General features: G+C 44.4%; 1 protein-coding gene across 1 annotated transcript; it reads left to right on the forward strand.

Annotated features, from left to right (window-relative positions):
* The first annotated feature begins 761 nt into the window (after positions 1 to 761).
* Positions 762 to 2,965, forward strand: LOC140219973 (uncharacterized). The gene is made up of 2 exons (XM_072290141.1): positions 762 to 1,208; positions 2,909 to 2,965. Exons 1-2 carry the CDS (start codon positions 762 to 764, stop codon positions 2,963 to 2,965), a joined length of 504 nt encoding a protein of 167 aa, XP_072146242.1.
* The last annotated feature ends 21,672 nt before the right edge of the window (positions 2,966 to 24,637 follow it).

Here is a 24,637-nt window from a genome sequence, read left to right on the forward strand (position 1 = left end):
GAATCGAGCCGGCATGACGCACGCGCCCATTACAGCCATTGAACAATGGGCCGAAAAAGTGTTGGCTGACATCAATAAAGTAAAAAAGACCGTGAGGCCAGAACTTCCGGTCGAGGAGATTGACAGCCGCCTGGTGCACATGTGGGAGGCCAAACGATTGCTTCAAGCCTGGCGGCAGAAACAAAGACACAATAGGTAGTTGCGGAAACGTGTAGAGTTACTCAACAAACAAATAGAAGAACACTGTAGAACACTTAATAAACAGCAACGGGGTGAGATCTGCAACGCGATAGACGGACGGATGGGCACCAGTCACACATGGCGCCTACTCCGCCACCTGCTAGACCCGACCAAGACCAAGGAAACACATAGGGAAACCATGCGCAACCTAATAAACACACACGTCAAGGATGAGGAAGAAATCCTTTCCGAACCCTGCGACAGATACGCAGAACCCGACTATTTAGCAAGAGGAACAAACGGGAAAACCCAACTTCTTTCTGAACAGAGATTTTGGCGAGGCGGAATTCTGGGCCGCTTTGCAAAAGCTAGACAGCAAGTCGGACCCGGGACCGGACGGCGTAACTAATAAGCCCCTTCGTAATCTCGACCACGAGACCATCTCCGAACTGACCAAGTACACTAACGATTGCTGGACCCGAGGATGCATCCCCGACCAGTGGAAAGGAGCGAAACTGGTGCTCATCCCCAAACCAGCGAAACCCTCAGATATCGACAACCTTTGACCAATATCTCTTACAATGTGCGTCGCCAAGTTGATGGAGGACGCCTTCCTCACCCCGATCAACGCACACTTGGACGATGTCGAAGCGTATCCGGACACCATGCTCGGGTTTCGAGCTCATCTCTCCACGCAGGATGCAATGTTGCAAATCAAACACCAGATACTCGACAACAAGACAAGAGGTACCAGGGCCATTCTAGCATTAGACTTCAAGAAAGCCTTCGACAATGAAGCTCCCGCAGCTATACTACGCTGCATTGCCACACTCCATCTAGGAAACCGAGCGCACAGCTATGTTCAGGATTTCCTCACAAACAGGAAATTCTCCTTAATGCTGGGCAAACTCGCATCCGAAGACAGGAACATGGGTAGTGTCGGCAACCCGCACGGCTCGGTCATCTCGTCGATGCTCTTTAATCTCATTATGATCGGCCTCCCCGTGCGCCTCAACGCCATCGAGGGAGTGCATCACACAATATACGCCGACGACATTACGATCTGGGTGTACGAGGGAAGCGATGGAGAAATCGAACAGTGGGTACAGAGCGTGGTCGAGGTGGTGGAAGAGTACCTCGTCGGAACCGGTCTTGTCTGCTCGCCAGAAAAAGACCTCCCAAGGCTCACATCCAGCATGCTGCATACAAAGAAATTTGCATACGCACAAAAGACGGACAAGAAATTCCCAGGGTGAAGCAGATTAAGGTGCTCAGACTTATCATAGAATCGAACGGCACCAACGGAGAAACGGTGAGCCATTTGGAGACTAAGAACACGAACACGATGATGCTCATCAGAAGAATCACCAACAGACACCAGGGTATGAGGAAGGCCAGCGTCGTCAGACTCATACACTCCTTCGTTATTAGCCACATTACCTATGTGGCCGCCGGCCACAACTGGTACGCGGCCGAATATGCCAAACTGAACACCCTCATTAGAAGAACACACAAGATGGCACTGGGCCATCGAGACAGCACAACCACGGAACTTCTGCTACAGCTGGGCGTCCACAACACGCTCGAAGAGTTAATTGAGGCACACCAAATCTCGCAACTCGAGAGACTAGGGAAGACACGAACGCGCAGGAGCATCCTGGACAATCTCGGGATAAGTTATCGCAAGCAGCATGGCAACAAGACATTCAGTCCAAGCGCGATCAGGGAAAAGCTGCAGGTGGCTAATCTACCCAAGAACATGAACGCCAAATTCAATCAGGGTCGAAGAGAGAGTAGAGCCAAAGCGTTATTACAAGCCTTCAGTAGGGACAAGGAAGCGCTGTTCACAGACTCTGCAGAATACGAGGGTCGACGTGCTTTCGCAGTGGCAGTCCTTAATACCGACAAACAATTGGTCAGTTCTTGTAGTATACGGGGCAAAACCCCCGAGGTAGCGGAAGAGGTGGCGATAGCCCTAGCTATCGTTAACCCCAGTGGCAGATACGTACTCAGTGACTCGCAGACGGCGGTCACAAACTATGCACAAGGTAGAATTTTGCCGAAGGCTGAGGCTATACATAAAGCCAACGCGAACTATGTCACCCCCGAGGAGACGGAGCATCGACACATTATATGCTAAAAGACGTTTTTTGCCGCAATTTAAAGCACACAAAAGGAACACACATATAGGCAACAACTAGGCCAACTAGGCCAACAAGCAGTTCTGTTTACACATTATATGGTTTCCGGATCACACGTACCCCGACACCCCCGTACCCAACCTCAACGAGGAGGTCCACCGCGTAGCGCGAGGTCTCATAATCCGCGCCCGCGTAGAAGGATCCTCTTTTGGTGTTGGAAATTCAACGGAGGCATGGACAGAGAGGGAAAGAATGACCAGGTACTGTGATAATACAAAATTTTATCAAACCTCCAGGCGTGTGTATCCACCCCCATACCCAAACTCGACAAGGCCCAAGCGGTAGACTGCAGGCAGTTACAAGCCAAGACCTTCCCCAACGCGGTCCGTCTCAGGAGGATATATCCAGACATCTATTCCGACGGTAACTTCAAACTATGCTGCAGGGGTCACGCATCTCTTAGACACATTCTCTGGGAATGTGAGGTTATATGCAGAGAAAATGCAGTTTCCCCAGATGAAGATGCGGCGCGATGGACGGCCGCGTTGCACAGCTCGAACCTCCAAAATCAACTATGGGCCATTCAGCAATCTCCTGAGCTGGCGAGGAGACAGGATCTCCAGACCTACTCGGGGGCAGCCTAGGCCCAGGCCACGCATTTGCCGGATAGTAGTGTGCCCAGTGCACTGGACACAGCATATGTAAAAATCAACGTCATAGCATACATACCGAATGTGAAGTGATGCCTTAAGTGGGACAGGTTCGGACATGCATCGTAATTATGCAAAGACAAAGAAACATGCGTGCAGTGTAGTGCCAGTGGCCATCCATCTGACATTTGCAGTGGCCCTGCACAATGCGTCAATTACAAGGGCGATGATCTAGCTTACTCACGGCGCTGCCCTTGCTGGAAAAGAGAAAACGAAATCATCGCAATCACTGTAAAGGAAAACATTTCGTTATATGAAGCGAGGAAAAGCCTTGGTCACTTACCTCATGTAAGTTATGCCAGTGCTGTGCGGCATGAGGCAGCGCCACACTGCTTTCATGAGTCTACAGTGTCCACGTCTGGCACGACACCGTGACTAGAATGGAGCCCTTACCATTTAAATTCTTCCAGGCTGCCATGCTGCTGGGCGTTGCTGTTCCTGCTCCGGTAATGAACATGCTTTCCCGCGGGCAAGTCACGGGGGCTGCGCATCCCCATCACTGGACGCTACCGCCAGTTTTGGACCCGGAGCAGCTAACCGGCTGGCAACATCTATGTGATGTTGCTTCCCGGCTTCCTTAACAAACCATAATTCCTTCCGCAACCAAGTCAGCAGTCATCTTTCAATAACACCCTTTTAATCTGTTCACCAACTTATTGCTTTTCATTGCTATTTCTCACCTGCATCGTGGTTTGTACTGCGCATCAGTTACATTTTTTAAAGTGCTGTATCTCTTGTGTTTGAATGCTTTATAGTAGAAATGTATGGGTGCTAAATTTTGAGGTCAGTAATTATCATATTTGGTTATTTCAATTTTCTAAATATCTATTGGTCGACGCTCTCCGTATCGGCCACGGATCTTGCCGCGCATACCTTTCTCAGCAATTGTCTTGACTTTTCATTAACCCAACTTATTAGTCAAGCAACACGACCCACTGAAACTTAGTTTTAACTAACAATCCTGATATATTTCCCGACATAACTCATGAAGCAGGCATCGCTGACCATGAGGCTATAACTGGATACATTAACTTTTGCGCGAGCAAAAAAATAATTACCAAAAAGAAAGTAAGATGTTACGATAAAGCCAATTTCGACGCAATTAACCATGAATTAGCAACATTTTCAGATCCATTTCTGCATGATTTTCATTCACGTTCCATTGAGCAGAACTGGGTCCTTTTTAAAGCCACCTTCAGTTCAGTCATTGACACCTACATTCCTATGTTGTCTATTTTCTGGAAAAACAGTTCTCCTTCGTTTACCAACAAGCTTCGGCGGCTTGGTAACAAAAAGAAGAGACTGTACAAACACTTAAAGCTGACTGGTCTAGCGAGTGCCCATGATAAACACAAAGCGTGTGAAAATGCTTATAAGGCTTTGCTAAAATCTACTCGCGATAACTTTTTTTTCTCCTGATTTACCATCCATGCTAAAAAATAATACTCGTCGCTTTTGGCGTGTTGTGAACCCTGGAATTCGAGCTGACATCAGTCTTATTGACTCTTATGGTGTTCCTATCGCCGATTCAGATTGCGCTCAACTTCTTAATGATACGTTTGTAACAATTTTCACTCATGAAAACGTTAACTCATTGCCAACTTTAAAGACATTAGTGAGAATGACAATGCATGAGGTAGTCATCAGTGAGGATGGTGTTTTATCTCTACTAATCAATCTTAAAACTTCATCTAGTGCCGAACATCTAGGTTTGAATAATAAAATTTTAAAGAATACATCGCATAGTATTTTTTCTATGTTAACCGCTCTGTTTTACGAGTCACTATCAACTGGTGGTATTCCTAATGACTGGCGCATTGCTAAAATAATACCGATTTTCAAATCAGGTGATCGTATCTCTCCGCTTAATTATTGTCCCATCTCCTTAACCAGCACTATATGTAAATTACTCGAACATATCATACACAGTCAAGTCATTAACTTCCTTAAAGACCATAACATTATTTTTAAGCATCAGCACGGTTGTCGCAAGGGCAACTCATGCGACACCCAACTTGCCGCATTTATTAACGACATACACGCACTGACAGACGCTGGGTTCCAAGTTGACGCAATATTTTTAGGTTTTTCTAAGGCATTTGACCGTGTTCCACACCATAAGTTTTTACTTAAACTTTCGCAGCTTAACATTGACCCGACTATAATTGCATGGATGATCGATTTCCTCTCATCTACAATACAGTTTACATCAGTTAACAATTCCAACTCATGTTATGCTGAGGTTACGTCTGGAGTTCTACCAGGCAGCGTACTTGGACCTTTACTCTTTCTAATCTGTATTAACTATTTAACCAGCTGCGCGTTATCCAAAATCATACTATTTACACATCATTGTGTACATTATCGATGTCTAACAAGTAACACTGATAGCCACCTACTACAAACTGACCTGGACGCAATAAGTGCATGGTGTTCTAATTGGGAAAGGCCATTAAATATTTCCAAAACTAAACTCATGTCTTTCACCTATAGGCCACTAATTCCAACCACCTATTCCCGTGATAACAACGCTGTGGAACTCGCAACAACTTACAAATACCTTGGCATCACTCTTCAGTCAAACTTATCATGAAATAATCATATTAATCTTACCCTTGCCTCTACAAACCTTACTCTCGGACTTAATAAACAAATCGAAACCTTGCAGAACGGTGTTGCACGATTTATTTTTTCAGATTATTCACGTTACACTAGCGTCACCTCGTTAAAGAATAAAGCCGAGTTGGACAACTTAGCACTTCGCCGTAAAATTTCTCGCTTACACTTTTCCATAAGCTTTATCACCATCCATCACTTCATGATGATTTCTTTCAGTCACCACCAGTAATCTTTCCACGCCATGACCATCCATACAAAGTCAAACGCATTAACTGCCAGTAAACCCCTTATGCATATTCGTTCTTACCACGCACAATAACTGAATGGAACGCCTTACCATTAGTCATTGCCACGGAACCAGACTTCACTATGTTTCAAGATTTAATTCGCTCACGACTTGTCAAATAATCTTAATACTATTATCATTGGCGACGTTACAGTGTTTTCGATGTTTTTTGGTGTTTTTATTGCAATTGCCTTATGTTCCCTAATATGTACTAATGTTTGCTCAGTAATAATTGTGACTTAATTATCTTGCATATTACCTATGTTTCACTGTATTATTACGTTTGTTACATTCTCTTGTTCTTAGTATGATGTACAAACTACGACCAGTGCCCGTGATCGCACCCCCCCCCTCCATGTAATACCATCGTAGTAAGGGCCTTTGGGGGTATTTTTAGATAAACGGAATAAATATGCGTCGACGATCTCCAAATACCCTATCCCACCTCAAATTTACCCACATGTGAAAGGCAGGTCCAGGTTACAATAAAAAGACTATGACGATGGGCTGACAAAAATGACTTGAACTTCTGCACGCAAAAAAAAAAAAAATAGAAGCTACAGTGTTATTTTTGTAAGAAGGAGAATCGCACTTGGACTCGATCATAGAACTGATGTGATGCTGTCGATAAAACAAGAATTCAAATTTCTTCGCGTGATCTTTGATAATAAACGAAAGTTCCTGGCCTACATAAATACGAAAAAATTAAGGCTAATAGAGCTCTGAATATTTTGAAAGTGTTGTCTCATATGCCCTGGGGTTCCGACCAAAGATGCTTCTTACATGTTTACCGGTCTGTGATGCGTGGCGTTTTGGACTACGGGTGCGTAATTTATGGCTCAACCAGACAGTCATACATTCCACGATTTGGTCGAGTACATAATCTACTGCTGCGACTAGCTAGTTGTGCTTGCAGAACATCACCTGTCCAATGTTTTACGGTGACTGTAATGAACATGCTGTACAGCAGCGAGGAGCTTTATTGACTTTTCGTTATGTACACAGAATCAAGTTATCCCCACAGCACCGATGTCAGAACATTGTCACTCAATGCAACTCACGCTTACACTGCACAAATACAGTGAACATGATTAGATCACTTGTCTTGCGATATGAAGAATACTGTCGGGATTATGACATTCCTCACAATGTCCCTCAGGTTACTAAAAAGCAAGAGCGATTACCCCCGTAGTGCGACTTTACGAAGTTACGCGATTGTACCTTGACACATATAAAGAAAAGAGACACCCGGGAAGAACACATTACATGAGATTTCCGCGCTGTTCTGCACAAATATAAAGATTATATAGAATTTCACATAGATGGTTCTAAAAAACACAAACACGTGGGTGTGAAGCCGTAACGAAAAACTGCGAAACAAGTATACGAATAACGCATTATGCTTCTGTTTTCACTGCTGAAGTTCATGCTGTAAGAGCTGTAGCTAAAACATTATCACCGACAAGCAAGAAAATACAATTTTTAAGTACACTCAAAACCGAATGTGAAAACCTAGTAGCGGATAATTTAAACATGGTATGTTTCAATAAATACGGCTGATCAACTCGTTTCTGCTGACTAGCAAGCCACGTTGGGATACCGGATAACAGAGCAGAAGATGGATGCTCATCTTTCACAGCGTACAAAAGCATGTAAAACACAACACTTCCCTACAAAAATAGTATCCGAGTGATTCGGATTCAGAAGACCTCGACGCTAAAACGGCAACCCGAATGCGACCCTTCCACAGACAAGCTACACCTTACCAAACGCATGCTGGGCTAGTGGAAGTCATGTAATTACAAGGAATGATACATTGAAGTAGTTTTATGGCGACTACGGATTGAGCGCACACACCTCGCTTACAATTTGTTTACTTACACAAGATGACCAACCAATATGCGAGAAATACCAAGAACTGCTCTCAGGGCTGCACATTTTACTGACATGTAAACAAATTGAAACAGACGAAAACGGTTGCGCAAGCTCTACAATTGATACATAACTTTACACCCTGCCTTAGTTTTAGGAGATGATACACTAGTGCTAAGCTATAGATCAACACAGTTTATCTTCAATCAACTTTTGCATCCATGTGCTCGCAACATTATATTAGACCTTTATACACAGTCATGCAATCTAGTGCATCTCATCATGGGGTCATGCATGCTCCGTTCACTTCTGTCCATTCATTAAATTCAAGGAACAAGCCGTTCGGATTATGAGATTCACTCCGCGCTTTCCACCTTGTTTTCCCATTTTTGTTGATCTTAAGATTTTGCCTCTCTTTAGCCTTTATTTGTATAATATAGGCATTATATTCTTTTACACTTACAACCATGTCCTATCTACAGATATCTTCCCCCTACGTGTACTGTCTAATTCTAATTTTACTCGCTTCTCTACCAATGGTAACTTGCTCTTGCCTAGTGTCCGTACTAATTAGGGCAGATCCACCTTGCGTTTTGGCTCGGTATCATTTTTGGAATATAGTTTAGACATACATAAGAAATCTGTGGCTTACTTGCAAATGTCTAAGAAAACCCTGAAAAAGCTTTAGTTTTTAAACTATAAATAATGCCATCTAGCAGGGAACGTTATTCATCTACTTGTATACGTATTTTACAGCACAATTGTCTATGGCAAGGATCTGGTGGATCGCGTCCTCGTGTAGACCACAATTTCCTCACATGTGGGCCGATCCCTAAGGTAGTGCAATGCCGGGCCGATCCGCGGTGAAGGTGAAGCAGGCGTTAAGCACACCCCATACGTGGGCCGACCCCGAACATTGGGCAATACCGGGCCGACCCACGGTGGGGGTGAAGCAGGCGTTAAGCACTACCCACACGTGGGCTGATCCCGAGCATTGTGCAGTACCGGGCCGACCTGCGGCGTGGGTGAAGGCGGTGTTAGACACTGCCCATACGTGGGCCGATACCGAAGATAGTGAAATACCGGACCGACTAACATCCGAGGTGCAGTTCGTCTTTAAGGGGCCTACATACACAGCTTTGCTGATCATGCTTCTTCGCAGAGTGAAGGCCACTGAGTTTTTTTTTTTCTTTTGTTATAAGCTCTCCTTCGTTTGCATTGCTTCCTTACGTTGGAGTTCTACTCATTTTACTTGCACAGGAGCACCCGCTATGGGTGAATAAACCCTGGGAACTCCTTTTGTATATGTACAACTATATACCATTTGTAACATAGGCATTAAACTTGAATATAATAATACATCAGGCTGTGACGAAGTGCAAAGAGACACGTGGATGACGACGTCGAAGTGGCGTCGACAAGATCGAAGCACGTGCACCGCGGTGCGTATGCTTCATCGGCACTGCATTCTCTGCAAGGACGACCCCTCTCTGCACATGCGCTCTGCAAGTGCGCATGTGGCGTAGCAAAATAATAATTAAAAACTACAAATGAGGAAGCGCCACAAGACAGCGCTCAGCAAATCGGCAAGAAACGCATGCCTCAGGCAGCATAGCGAAGCTGAAGAGTCGGCAGGGAGCTGAGAAGAGGAGCCTGGACGGGGGACGCGTTGGCTTGGGTCGGACGTCCACGCTCGGTAGGTCAAGCGCTGTCGGCGGGACCCAGTCGAATGAGTGCCCACACACGAGGGGTCCTCTAATCGGCACGTAATCCGCTCCCGTGAACCAGCTAACCAAGTGGTCTTCGAGACCCCGCCTGCCACCTCCACTCTTACCGTTCGTCGAGCGACGCCACATCAACGAAACTGTGAGTGCGCGGAGGTAGTCGCCCTGAACGCTGTGTAGCAACGCTTGATCTTGCTTGCCCCCATGCCCTGTGCCTCTGTACTTGTCTTTTGGATGTTTGTAATATATGTTCATGTACGATGAGTGTTGCTGTTCGTCCCTTGTTTTCCTCAGAAGCGTCTCTGACTCACTTTTAACCCAACTCCCCGAACCACATCATAGCATCGGCAAATATGGCAGGTGTATTATTTCGCCTTATCGCAAAATCGTAAGGCTTATAGCGCGTTAAAAAGACAAGGACGAAAGTGAGACGTGGCACACACAGGCGCAAATAGCGCCTGTGTGTGCCACGTCTCACTTTCGTCCTTGTTTTTTTAACGCGCTATAAGCCGCACGATGTCTTATCAACAAGCCCAAATCACTGCTTTACAGCATTATCGCAAAATCTGTTTTAGAAATACGCATTTGCTCCTCACTGTGGGAATCTATGTTATTCGATGCATTTTGCATGGTGGGCCGACGTGTTTGTGCAAACCGAGTAGTGGTGTGTGACGCAAATGTGCATGTGTGCCCATAGCGGCAGAATGGCAGCGGCGTGAAGACGACTGTTTGGTGGCACAGGCATGATCTCTACTGGCGTCGCAGACGCGAATTTATACGGGCCTAATGTTGGGAAATATGTTTATGCAAAGCGGTTTATGCAAATCGCTTTTGTACTCTTGCCAGTAATCATTAGGTCATGATTAACTTTAGATGATTATGAGCTCTGTACAACGTCGGACAGTTCTGACGTAACGTTAACTCCTACGAAGAAACTACTGGGATAAGCGGGTCCGATCACAGAGATATAGTGCAGCACAACACAGGGCCTAAAGCACTAGTCGTCCCGGTGAAAGACAAGAAAGTGGCACGGACGCATGCACCGAATGTCCGAAAGAGTTGGCTGGGTTTGAACGGACAAATATGCGTGCAATCGTGGCGCAATATGCTTTGATAATTTCTCAGTCGAGGCATGTTTTGGTTGAAGATGCACATGCACATGCACATCTCAAAAGTTTCATTTTGAGTACACGTTATGCATGTGTTGCCATTGGGTGTTATTACAAAGTGAGTTTTGTATTCTTATGTGTCAGGCACTAAAAAAATTCAGTGCCATTTCACTCTGTGAACGCGGATAACAAGCGTAGCTGTGTATGGCGAACTGTCCATTGGCGTGCGTCAAACGCCGTCTGAACATAAATGGAGGCGAGGCGCGACTAGTCGCTGCTCCACGGTGTTGAACCTTGGAAGATGATGAGGCACCGGGGGGTATACATACCCATGGACACTATTAGCCAAAAATGAACAAAATCACAGTTACTGCAGCTTTTTGCCCCCGCGACCAACATTTAGTTTCCAGAGAGACCAACTGGAACAATATGGCTGCCATGTCCGAAATCAGAGGACTAAGCGTTTAGTCTCCGGTTGGAAAGGGAGTAACTGAAAGAGGGACGGCAACGCTTGCTCTCGTCTCGCTACCTTTGCTCTCCTGCAGGACATCGCAAACAAATGTACACGCGCCCGCATGTATATTCACGGGCCACATTTTCTTGTAGGCTGGCATAAGGAGATTATGTGTTGCAAACTGGAGAGCACCCAGATACAAATGAAAAGGCACGGTAGCACTAATACGCCAGCGCCTGACGCTGCATTCGTCGTGAGTCAGCGGATTCCCGAACCTGTGAAAAATATAACGTCAGAAGGAAATGCGAAGATAAGCGGGACCCCGTAGAACGCCGCGACAAGCAGCCGATAGCAAGTACGGTCGAATGACTGTTCATTTACGACTCTGTGTTGTACAATTGCCTATAGTATCTCAGCAAAAGCCGCGACTAATGCTATCTTCGACTGGTCGCCTCCATCCCCCGAAGCAGAGCAGGGCAAATCCGGCGTGCCTCGAACTCGGAAGCCGAGAGCAAGCACACATGCCGAACGTGTGACTCCCTCTCAGAGGGGAAAACGGCAAACGCGGAAGCACGTGACTATAGCAAAAATCCGGTTTCTAGTCGAAGCCGTGTCGAAGTCTAGCCAATGCTCCTGACGCTTTCAAGCAAAATGGCGGACGCGTGGCCGTTCAGCGAGACCTCGGGCGGGACGCTGGAATCCAGTGTATCGTCGCCAACTCCGCAGATTCTTTTCGCCTCAATAATTGTGGACGGTAAGTTTTTTGTTAAATACTGCACCAAACCTCTGTATGAGTTCTTGAACTGCTGCAAACTAGTTATATTGCCCCGGCTTTGTTGTTGTAGTTTGGTACTCCTGTGATAGGTTAAAAATAAATTGTGAGGTTTCACGTTACAGAGCCAGGATATAATTATACAGGATCCCGCATGTGGTGGACTCCGTATTGTAACCACCTGTGGTTGTTTAACGTGCCTGCCATTAGTCGCTAGCCTCTTTCCTTAGCAGTGCGCAACCAGGAATTCTGCTCAAACACTAGTCTTGACAGAGAACCTGCATTAAAATAATCAGTTTACTGTAGCCGTTCAGTGTAAACAGTTGATTCGTGGGGACGCAGCGGATTGGTGAAAGTATCGAGTGTCGCAGTTAACCATTTAAAACGTTACTGATCCAAACAACGTTGCGCTGGCATGTTCTTGCTAGCTGGACTGGTGATGCTTGGCAAATGCTTCTTTTATCAGGCGTGTGCGCTTGATGTGTATATGTCGTTGTTCCAGAAAAACAAAAACAGCCGAAACAACCGAAGACATAATAATAAGTCTAGATTTTGTTGCAATGTGCTTATGTTTTATGGGGCATTTGCCTATGTGGCTGAAAGTTATGCTCATCTGCTATAATAGCCATCTTCGTAAAATACATGCCTTTTCAGGGAGCTTCTAGGTTTTCACTTCGACATGTGTAGTAGCTGTTTTGTTAAGTCTATCTTCTGTGTAGTTATTATAGCAACAGTCTGCCCATATTGTGCGACTGTAGGCATGCATGCCATTTCTCCCTATGGCACCCAATTATATTAAATGCTGCACTGTAATGTAAGGTTGCAGTGTGCTTACAATGTGACTCACGAAAAGTGAAAGGCCAGAATCCATCCAAAGGCATCCTAAGTATTGGGTTTGATCCTTTTCCTGCTGTTTCTGAACACGAACACTGCGTTTCGATTTTATAGCCATTTGAAGCCGAACATCTGGCATAGCAGATATGATACCCAGCGCGCTATATTTCTGTGTAACCACAATGCGTCTGTAATTCAGCACGGTTTGCATAAAACAGCTGTTTGAACTAGTTAACATGGCAAAATAGAGATTGCTCTCTCACAGCCATCTAGGCTTGCAAACTGACGACATTGGTGCATATTGTTCATTAGACAGTGCTGCGCCATGGATTTTTTAGTGACTCAGAAAGTCATATCAATTCACACTGCACAACTAGCTTCTCAAGTTCACCAACTCTAGTGGAAATACACTCCATGTATCTACACTTCATCTTGCACATAACATCATGCTGCTTCATCAGATATCTGTGGTAACTGGCATATTGTTATGCTAAGTGTTCTAGGTGTGGCATCACAGAAGTTAGGATTAGCTGGATTATCATAACTAGTAAAAATAAGGTGTAATATTGACCTTGGGTCACTGAGGGCTTGTCAATAAATCATTTTTTTTGCTTGCATATTGCCTCCACAAACATGGCTAAGGGTTTTCTTGTGCTACCATATACAGTTCTACATTAAAAACAATGAGCTCTTACTGCAGAAAGTATTTTGGCGAATGCAATAATCTGATATTGGTTACGAGTATGGCAGCGCTGTCAAAGGATGAGCTCAAGGAAGTAAATTGGGCGGGCACCCTTCCTCTTTACTTCCTTTTTCTTGTCTTTCGCACTTTTCATGCATCGCTACCAACTAGCCTTTTCAGAATTCTGTTCTGTTGTCTGTTATTTGTAGTACCCTGGGCTCCTTCATATGTGCTAACCTTCATAAGCACTCATCCTGCCTAGTTTCTTGTTCTCATCATGTGTTTCGCTGCTGTACTTGTAATGAATCATTACGAACTAGCCCAGTTATTTGTTCTACAATCTGGCATTGGTTTGTGTAAGCAATATTAAGCAGCCTGCTCGACCAGACTGATTGAACTTGTTTAGCGATGAAGTAGCCATGTATAAAAGTTGTCTATGTTTTTGTCTTGTGCCACAGGCAGCGCAGCAACTGATGCCCTGTCAGGAGGTCCTGCAGTAGAGCAACATGTACAACCTGGTGGTTCCTCATCAGTAAATGGTATGTAAACATTTCCAACTTGTTAGAATAGCAACTGTAGGCACAACTGCAGGACTACGGTTTTCAGCTTGAATTTGAAAGGCTGTTTACCGTTCCTGAAAGTTTCGCTTGTTGAACAAGCAGTGAAGTCACTTGAGTGTGTATGCCTTCGGCTACAGCTTTTTGATTGTATTTATTAAGGACTCGTGTAATACCACATCAATGCGGAAAAGAGCAAACCAGCTACAGTAATTACCTAAATATTTCAACATCACCTGCGCTGGGGCTGCCTACAACATGAAGCATTCTTGTCATCACATTGCAGTGCACTGTACGCAGATGAAAGACCACTAAAAAAGTAATTGTGAAAGCATTGTAGCAGTAAAATTTTTATGTCAACATTCAGTAATGTAGCAAAATGCACCCGACTAAGCCATCATAACTGTTACTGCCTCATCTCTGCTGCCCTGATAATGCATTTAAAATTTGTAATGCAATATGTGTCAAAGCAATAATAACCAAGCTGTTGGACGCCCACTGCAAGGCTTGCGGCAGTTGCACACATTGTGTCAACTGATGTCATTGTTTCCCTTCAGATTTCCAATACTTGTCATGCCTAATTTTCTGCCATCCTCAACGCGTTTCCCTTGGTGACTATCTGCTGTGCACATAAAATGGTCCGCAAAACTCAACTTCGGCTTTTTTATCTCAGCAAAAAATTCAGTATAAATTGTTTGTCTCGAAATATAAGCTAAACCTGTTTTCACCTGTTCAATCTGTACTAGCCTTTCCATATTCCTTAAAATTTATCCTATCGTTTTCAGTTCATTGCTTGTAGCTAGGTACTCAGTTTCTGAACTTTCTTGACTCAAACATACTTTGATTCTGTAAACAATGTTCATAACTGTAATTTTTCTTCGAAAGCAAAACTTTACAAGGGACGCTAAAGAGGGATAAATTAGACTGGATTCGTTAGCTGCAATACCAAAACTATCCACGTCACCTTGAGTGCGGCCATGAGAAAATTGGCAAATATGCAAAAACAAGTGAAATGATAATGCCACCTTGTAAGTTCCCATACAGGCTCCTCATGACATGATTCTTGACGGCATCTACTCAGGGTTAGTTCACTGTTTGTTTACAAGCAAAAGGAGTTTGCTAAAAGGACTCAACCTAGCAGTCACTTACCTCTTTGCACCGAATTTTCGATATTGGTCTTGCCAGTATGTCATAAAGCATAGAAAAACTGATTTCGTGAATAATTGTCACCTACTGCGAGATATATTTTATTCTATCTAATGTGCAGTTCAGCTTTGGCCACTTTAGGTCTCCACCCCATGCACTCCGGCACACCTTGAACAAAGAAAGAGTACTGCAGGGATTTGAATGTAAAATACTGCCAATGGGTATATTTATATATTTATCGCATGGTTCCGGTAGACTTAACCATCTTACATTGCCTTCAATACCTGAGCAATATGGTGTCTTGGTACAGCTCTAAACTTAATGTGAAGTTATTTAATCACCACACCCAATTTATAGTAATCAATGAAACCAAGCTGAATTCTTATTTATTAATGCAGGAGTGCCTCAAAGTGCCATTTTCGGTCTGTTATAGCTCCATCTTTACAGGAACAATTCTATAAAAAATTTAGCATTGACATTTGCTACACAGGTAACCTTTTTCTGAATGCAGTTATTAACAATGAATTTTCTTGTCTATGAGTGCCACATATTAAAAAGCTTCATAATTGAGGCACTGCCAACTTACTCATCATTAACACATAGAAAACTAAAGATGTTGTCTTCACAACAAGAAATACAGTATTAAAAAAAACGCGAATCAAATTGTCCGATAATACAAGTATCCAACATGTAAGTGAGATAAAGTGTGACGGACATTTACTGAACCTCTTGTCACAGAATTCAAAAGTCAGCCATAAAAATAGCAACCTTTCCAAAGCGTGCATGCTAATGAAGGTTACTCCAGCTCAGGTAATCAGGCTACTTGTTTACAACTTCCTTTTTCCAGCCACCTTGGATGCACTCGTCTTGCATGGGGCACCACTGCAGCTTAACCTTAAGGCAGCTTTTGCAAAAGAAAACGATTCGCATCATAGCCAGCATTCTTTATGGTTAATAGTAATCCCTTGCTGCAAGAGTTTAGGATGATTCTTTTTAAATACTTACCTATATCTGTAATTCGCCTGACGCAAAAGGCTCAGAGAGAAATGGTGCACTACTACAGAACATTTCTAAACTAACCAAAATCCACACACATGCCACTTTTGTCGGTCTCCAGCTTGGCACATTCTCTTTAGCAGAATCAACTATGGATGCCGAAAATTACAGTCCCAGTTACCGTCCATCACAAATACTTTGCTAGCACTTAGCATTAGCCCTGACGCTGTCATACCTAAAGCACAGAAAGAACACTTCATTCAAAGTATACTTTAACATAGTGCACATATGACTGGATTTACTACAGCTTCCATTTTATTTTCGCTCTCACCACTTACGCTCTCATATTCTTCACACTTTAAAGAAGTGTTATTTGCTAATTTTTATTCTGCAATACCCAATTGAAAAGTCATTGCCGTATTAAATTATTTTTTTATGCTTGCTATATACGTGTACACAGCAGACTTTTTTCTCACTAGTTTCTACTTTATGATATTGTATTTCCATAATTTTCATGTGATTTACATGTGGCATATATTCTAGTAAACTTGGCTTTAAGTTTACAGTACCCTCTGTTGGCACCTGATAGTTGTGTTCCATATGTTGCAGCAGATGCCTGGAAATGGGGCATGGTACCCGTCAAGCCCACATAATTGCTGAATTTCTTGCTCCCTCCTCTTAAGATGCAAAGTAACAACAGTTTTCAGAACACTTCCTTTAAAAAAAGAACTGCTGAAGTGTTGGAAAGCACTGAGCGCCGTGGCCTCCGTCATGTGCTGACACCATATTCAGACGAATAATTTTTCAGGAAAACGTTACATTACGTTTCTTCAGCTAGCAACCAACTATAGTCTGCAGAACCAATGCAGATACATTCTTGCACACAACAAGTCAGGCTAAACTGACGTTTTTTAGTGTTATTTTGTATTTGTTCCGTTACCATCTCAATTGTATCTTCGTTCAGGAATGTAAGGCAAAATTGACTGCACTGATCATCTTAACAGAGCAACATTATGTAATGGTACTATCTGGTAATTTTCCTCTGTTCAAGGTTATCTGGTGGTGCACGTGACAGAGTTGGAGCAGTGCCGTATACCTATTCAGTTCACAATACAAATTTTAGCTCTGTATTCGGCCCTTTGTGCAACAAACTATGTTTTATACAATGGTTCTTTTACAATTGTAATTGCCACTTGTCTAATACTTTATTTTAAACATTTTTCATTTCATTTACAGCTGCCTGGAGTGATGGAGAGACAAAGCTGCTGCTCGATTATTATGCCAAGTATGCGCCATATGTAGGGCTAATGAAGAAGTTCAAATGCAAGAGGGCAATGTTTGAGCAAATTGCCCGCGATATTTTTGCTTTACTCAATGTTGTGCGAACTGGTATTCAGTGCGAGAGTCGTTTTAAGACCATTGCGAAGCGGAAACGCAATGAGGATCGCAATAATCGCACATCTGGCCATTCACGCTGTAATGTGGCATTTGAGGAAGAGTTTGCATCGATTCGAGCTATAGATGACAGCCTAGAACCAGAAGTTCTTCGGGGAGTTAAGAAAGTGGTGTACAAGAGGCTGCCTTCTGCTGCACATGCCACTGCAAAGGACCCAAATCTTGAATCGTCAATACCATCAAACTCGGGTGAACATAGCCACGGCTCCGTCAACACAGCACCTCCAGATCAGGTGGGAAATGGCAGGCTGGATTGTGATGGTACTACACCCAAAGAAAGACCTAAGCGCCCAAGAAATCAACGGCCAAGTACTGACCGCATGAAGCACATGAAGATGTTTTTTGATGAGATGTACAAAACAAATGAACAGCGCGAAGCTCGAAAGGAAGAAACAGAAAGAAAGCGTGAGGAAGCACGTGCACGGCGACATCAAGAAATCCTCCAAGCACACGCAGATTACACGGAGGCACTGCGGGAGATCGCCAAGGAAGGGAGAGTGAGCGCAACCCAATAACTCTTGAAGCAGTGAGGCACACTGTAAATAATGTTTCCAACATATATTTATTTTAACTCCAAAGCGGTGGGACATTTCTTTACGCGAGTTGTATTTTTTTTATTACAGAAGGAAGTCTGCCATACATTTGCTTTGTACAACAAAATTGTAACAACTGCTTTTGTTAATAAAAAAGAAAACGTGCTACTGCAATGCCTTGTTTTAAATGAGGAGAAGTGCTTACACATTCTTCTCACGCCATCACAAAAGAAGGAGCAAACTTATAAACGCTGTGCCAGGTTGCTCCGCTTCAGTTCCCCAAGGTGCAGCAGGGCTGACTCTCTCTGTGTCGGGGCACACTGGCTTGCTTCCCTGAGTTCTTCCTCTTGGAGAATGTGATGCTGAGCGATGTCTTGTTGTTTTTCCTGCAGGTCGTCATCTGTTCGAATGTCATCGACATTTAGATCCCCAACGTCTAGGCAAATATTGTGCAGTGTGCAGCAAGCAATGATGAATTGCGTTATCTTGTCCACAGTTTGGAATTCAATGTACCGCAGTTGGCGGAACCTCTGTTTGAGACGCCCAAATACATTTTCGATAATGACTCGCGTTGAAGAGTGACGGTGGTTGTATACAATCTGCGCATCTGTCATGTCGCCATAATCTTTGTATGGTGTAAGAAGGTGTTCCCTTATTGAGTAGGCAGCATCTCCAAGAATGTGGTACCGGTTGGTTTGGCAGATTGTTGGTAGGTCCTCATTCACTGTTGACAGCCTAAGGACTCTGGCATCGTGGATCTTGCTGGGGGTGCCTGTAAAAATGTCTTCAAATCTCCCATTGCTGTCGCATATGCCTTGCATGGTGATTGAAACTTGGTCATGTCTGTTTGTGTATGTTGATCTGAGTTTGTTGTTGGGGCATCTGATTGGAGTGTATGTCCCATCAATACACCCAAGCACGTTGGGAAATCCAGCAACCTGAGGAAAGGTATGTTTACTATGAAGTACCCACAGCTGCTCAATAACACATATCATATAACACATATATAAAGCAACATATAAGGTGCAGTAACCATAGAAAATGCTTTTCTGCTTGTCATCCACCGAATTTATTCAGTGCTAAAGCACAATATTTCCAAATATGCGAGCCAGAAGCAATGAACCTAGATCAATGATGAAATTCACAACTAGCACCTGTACTGCTCATTTTGACTAACCACATTGGCCTGAACACGTTCTCTATATCATTGTATGATTGCGAATGCAAGTGGTCAGGAAAGTAGCTAGTGCTCGGTACGTATGCAATGGTAACCGTTTCCATCACTTTTTCGGTTTGCCTTGAACGCATGCACCAAGAAAGTAACCTTACCTTTTCAAATTATTTTGCAACAGCTTTGTTGTTGCTTGAAAAGTAGATCACCTCTGGTGCTATGCTGCACATCAAGTTGAGAACCCTATTTAGAATCACTACGTGCGTTGATTCAGCTGTGTCAAAAAGTACGGACACCTCCCTCATGGAAGCCTTGTTGGCCGCGTACCTGGTAACATAAAAGCAATAAGCAGGTCATGAGCAGCGAACTGCACTACCCCATAACGAAATGCTATAACATGTTTCGCATTGTGCCTTCATCGCAGTGCGTTCGTCAGCTCTTCACGTCAGATCGCATACTTTCAAACTTGGGAGTAGCTTACATATAAACATGGCCATATATGTGCTAAAATACGCATGGCCGGTAGCAAGAATTCTCTCACAGGGGCGTTATGCATACTCGAATATTATGCGGCTAGAGCACGCGTTTCATTTCCTGACCGTTAACAGTGCCCGTCAGAAACAAGGCGTGTGTTATTAGGCCGGAAAATGCAGACGTATTACTCTTAAAGCGTTCACCACTGTTTTGATATTTGCTTCATTCATTGGCAGACGCTCATCTTTTATTTTTACAGCATGCGCACCGCGCGGCTACGCAGCGGTGACACATCGTGCAGTTCAGTCATTGCGCACATGCTTTTCCAATCCGTGTTTCATTCCGCATCCAAAGCCACGCTTGAAACAGAGTAAACCTTACGCATTACGGTTTCCTTACCAAAGGAAGGTAAGCATGTGCTCCTCGGCCGTTTTGGCTGGTGAGCCACCGTGCCGTTGGTCCGAGGGGTAGAAGCTGGATTTGGAGAAACGCTCAATTAAGGCGTAGCACGATTTCCTGGGGAGCCGGAAATTCTTGCGAAACTGATGGAGAAAAAAACGTATTCAGTTTACTTACAACACGATAGTTCGCTGTAACGACCCACCTCTTTCTACGAGTACGTCCGTACAACGCTCTTCACGTAGCCTGTGACTTTCGGTGTTCTGTTAGGCACGTCGAAGAGCTGGGCAAATTTCTGCTCACAAGTACGGTTGAAGTCGTCGTCATCGCTCTCAGAGCTCTCGCTGCTTGATTCCACGTTTGCCAGCAAAGGTAAGGGCATCAACGCACCGCTCAAGCGGATTTTTCGTAGCATTTTAAGCGAAATAATACAGGCACCAGACGACACGGGAATACCAGACGACGACGCCGCGACGGCATGTTGTAATCACGTGACCGGAAAGGCTCTCAATCTCGACGACTGCTCCGACGACAGGGCTCGGAGCGCCTCGGAGCGCTCGAAGACGGAGGAGAGTGATCGAAAAGAACCAGCCGAACTCAACCCGAGCACCCTCTTTCAACCAGCCGAACACAACGCTGCTCGCGAGAGCGCTCTAGAGCGCTTCGAAACGACCAGTCGAAGATGGCATAAGGTTGCTGCTTGTATCGCGCTAAGCTAGGACAACTACAGCCGTGACAGTGAGATCACGCCGCTGTATCAGCGCACTCGTGTCTGGGGGTTTACCATTCTCCTTAACTGCGTGCGCTTTCAGGACAATGCTGTCAAGTGCAAATAAATGGCATCAGTTAAGGCGGAGTTGTCTTCCCAAAGGAGGCGATTCTACCGCGAACAACCGCACGTCTGATGGCAGTAAAGAAAAATATGAAACAACCGCCTATCGCACCCGCGCGCATACATAGGTCTCTCGATCGTCTCCGGCTTTCCACATCTGTGCCGTGTCGTTTATGCTCTGTGTGAGCATCTGCTGATAACTGCGCTGGCTGACCACACGTGGTGCAGCCACCCGGAACACAAGAAGGTCTGCGGTTACATGTGCCAGAACGCGCGCTTGTCTCTTCTTGCGGAAGAGCGTCGCAGGAACAAGCCATCTGACAAAACACGCCCTTTATCATGCGAACAAAGTTTATCACACTCAATGTGGTGCCGCTGCCGCACGCGCAACTTGAGAACCTCAGATAAGTAAGCTTAGCGCGAACAAAGTATGCGATTTGCTTTTTTAATAAATAGATATTGAATAAGTATGTGCACTTAAACTTTGATGCTGTATGGCGTGTTTGTGTAAATGTGGCTTGTTCTTAAAATAGGATGAAAGAGTACGAGCAGAGTCCTTCCATTTTTTTTCTGGTCACGAAACTGCCGCCTCAGTTTCATATAGAGCCAGCGCCCGCCGCTAGAGGCGCAACCGTGCATGAGAGGGCATGCGAACGCCGCTACCGCTGTGGTTGTGTGTGGGGCCGCCTCGGTATTTTAGCTTGCTCAACTTCCTGAACCGTCGCGTGAGTTTCACGTAACTATTTTTTACATTGAATATGCTTAAACTACTGCCTGAGCGCGTCTTCTGCCATGATATGAGCGCCCGGGACGAAAAGAAAGCCGCTCATAACATGGAGCTTGCGGCGGTCTCAGACCAAAAAAGAAAAAAAAGACTGGGATTTTAAGAGCTAGAACCGCGATACGATTATGAGGCACACCGTAGTGGGGGGCTCAGGATTAATTCTGACCACTTGGATCCTTTATAATGCACCTAAATTTAAATAAACGTAAATAAATGTCTGAATGAGATTTAGGTAGGATTAATGCGAGACAAACTTCGCTACTAAATGTCTTTAAATGCACCTAAAAGTCTGCAAAGCGATGCCATTTCTGAATGAGATTTAGGTAGGATTAATGCAAGACAAACTTGGCTACTAAATTCCTTTAAAATGCAGCTAAATTTAAATAAACGGGGGTTTCGCATTTCGCCCCCGTCGAAATGCGTCCGCTGTACTCGGCCGAGGGGTATCGGTTCAGATTTCTTCATCATCGCCGTTCGCCCCAACACTTCGGTGGGCTCCGCTCTTTAATATTTGCCTGAAATTAAACACCGCGCATTCGCAACAAAGCGCCAATGGTCCCACTTATCACCAGATGCAAACATATGGGCTGTTGCACCCCCGCTTACCCGTAAGTATAAGCGCCAACTCTCCGTTGCACATAGCGCCATATTGTTCGCCGAGCACAGCTGTTCACTTTCTGTTAAACTGTGGTAGAGAAGGACTCTGACTGTGGGCAGTAACTTATAAGGAGATCAAAATAATGAAATTGTTATTACAAAGGGCTGCTACCGTAGAATGCTTAATGACAAAGAATCCGTGCGCTTAAGATTTCTCTGCAAAGCCATGCCATTTCTGAATGAGATTTAGGTAGGATTAATGCAATACAAACTTCGCTACTAAATGTCTTCGGTGCGGCTTTGAGCAACGAATTAAGGCGAACGTGAACTGTTAGGACCTGCACAGTTGAAACTAGCTATATTGTAATTAGGCAATTGCCTTAGCAAGCAGTCGCTTAGAAGCGTCAGTAAGCCCAGCTTACTGCTCGCTGCTCTATTCACGCTGCTCGTGGTTTCGACGCAGAAACGACGAGACTAGGTATTTTGGTTCCTAATGCGCAACTATTTACAATGTGTTAAAATGCTACAATGACCGGCCCTGATATTCTTATCATGGTCGAAAAATGAAAAAAAACAACAACTTTATAACTCGATTAAGAAAAGAAATAGAACGTGTTGGTGCAAAGACAACATACAAGCACGATCATTTATTTATCATGTAAAATAAGCGGAGCGAAATATAGACAGCACAGAGGCGTCCGGTCACGAATGGTCCACCATTCACTATGCAAGAAGTTTGTTAAAAGCATGACACTGATATAATAGGCGTAAAAAAACATAAAACGTGAGAGATATGCACTGGGGGGCAGGAAACAAACACCAGCAAACGAATGACAATAAATACAGAATGCATAATCGATTGTTGCTATAAACAAGAAAGTGTAAAGCATAAGCATTTCATAACACATGGCAAAACAACTCTGAAACGAACACAAGTCGGCACATCACAAATAAAGCAATTTTTTTTAATGGCTTGTTAGAGATACCACCATTCTACTTCTTCAGCTGTTACTTGCAACACGTGTTCGTCATCGTTGTCCCACCCTGCCACTTCAACTAAACAGCCCAGCACTCGAAAAATAGCGCAGCACATGCACAGAACCCACCCGATCACTCAGCTCGCCTCGCACTGCGCAAGCGTTTCGCTAAGCGAACGATGCCCTCTGTGGCACAGTGGCGCCGCGTCGCGGCATCTTTGGGTAGCATATGAACCTCTCCCATAGCGTGACGGTGGAGTTTCGTGACCAGAAAAACATGGAAGTTCTCTGGTACGAGCAACCTTTTCTTGAGTGACGTAGGCAAACACAATATAAACATTAGGCTAACGCCGGTGCTGCCATCTCTCGACGTTTCATCGGCGGAGCGAGATTTTGTTCGCATTTGCACGGGCTACGAGTGGCGTAAAGCATGGAGTTTTATGCTGTCACGGGGTAGTGACGGTGAAAAAGGCAGCAATACTTTGATTAAAGAAACTAGCGATTTATTGGGTGAACTTGTGCCTTCAAAACCACGGTACACTCAAAGAACGACAGCGGCGAATACACTCGGCGGTCGTCGAAAATCTGATCAACGGGTCAAGCGCGGCGGCTTTTATACATCAATCGTCGAACGTTCCAGTCTAATCGCTGGGACCCGCGTGTCTTCCACAAAGTTCTACACTATTCGCGCCGGGTATACATGCGATCAGATTACACAAGGTTCGGTGACAGACAGCGGATGGAATCATCGATAACATTCCAGAAACTTCCTATACGGGAAGGCGCGTCCCGCGCTGGTGAAACGTGGTCACCCGAGAAAGATAAACATGTACACGTGTCAATAGAATAATTACTAGAGGGAACTCAGACGCTAGTATCTACGGGATCTACAAAATGGGAGTGGCTGTACAAGGATGGGAATTATGGAAAGTACGTGGATTTGCCTTAACTTGGTCCTTCTTGCTTCAAAGAGCCTTATAACTTTAGAAACTCACCATCTTGAGCAGTCTGTTGGGTAATAAATAATTATATAGACATTATCAAAATTGCTCCACCGCAGTATTTGAACACAGGACCTCTAGCAGAGAAGCCTCTCATTGAAACTATTAAGCCACGGGCACTTTTTTTGTTTATTGACCATTAAGGCATGGACTCGTCCATCGAGGAACGATGTGAAACGCCCTTATTAATTTATTGCGGGCATGGCAGCTCCTTGAGATGCTTGGCACGTTTCGATTTGGCCATCTTGACAAGCTCAATCATTCGAAATAGTGACGATTGCGTTTTCGCAGCACCTTGTGCACTTCGGAGAGTCTTGAAATTTGCGACATTG

The sequence above is a fragment of the Dermacentor andersoni genome, chromosome 8 (assembly GCF_023375885.2).
Source record: "Dermacentor andersoni chromosome 8, qqDerAnde1_hic_scaffold, whole genome shotgun sequence".
NCBI lineage: Eukaryota > Metazoa > Arthropoda > Arachnida > Ixodida > Ixodidae > Dermacentor > Dermacentor andersoni.

Bases quoted from the DNA above. Each gene is read 5' to 3' on its own strand.
- LOC140219973 (XM_072290141.1), top strand. From the start codon at position 762: ATGTGCGTCGCCAAGTTGATGGAGGACGCCTTCCTCACCCCGATCAAC. The intron at 1,209-2,908 runs GTGCATCACACA...TGGGCCATTCAG, and splicing joins GCCTCAACGCCATCGAGGGA to CAATCTCCTGAGCTGGCGAG.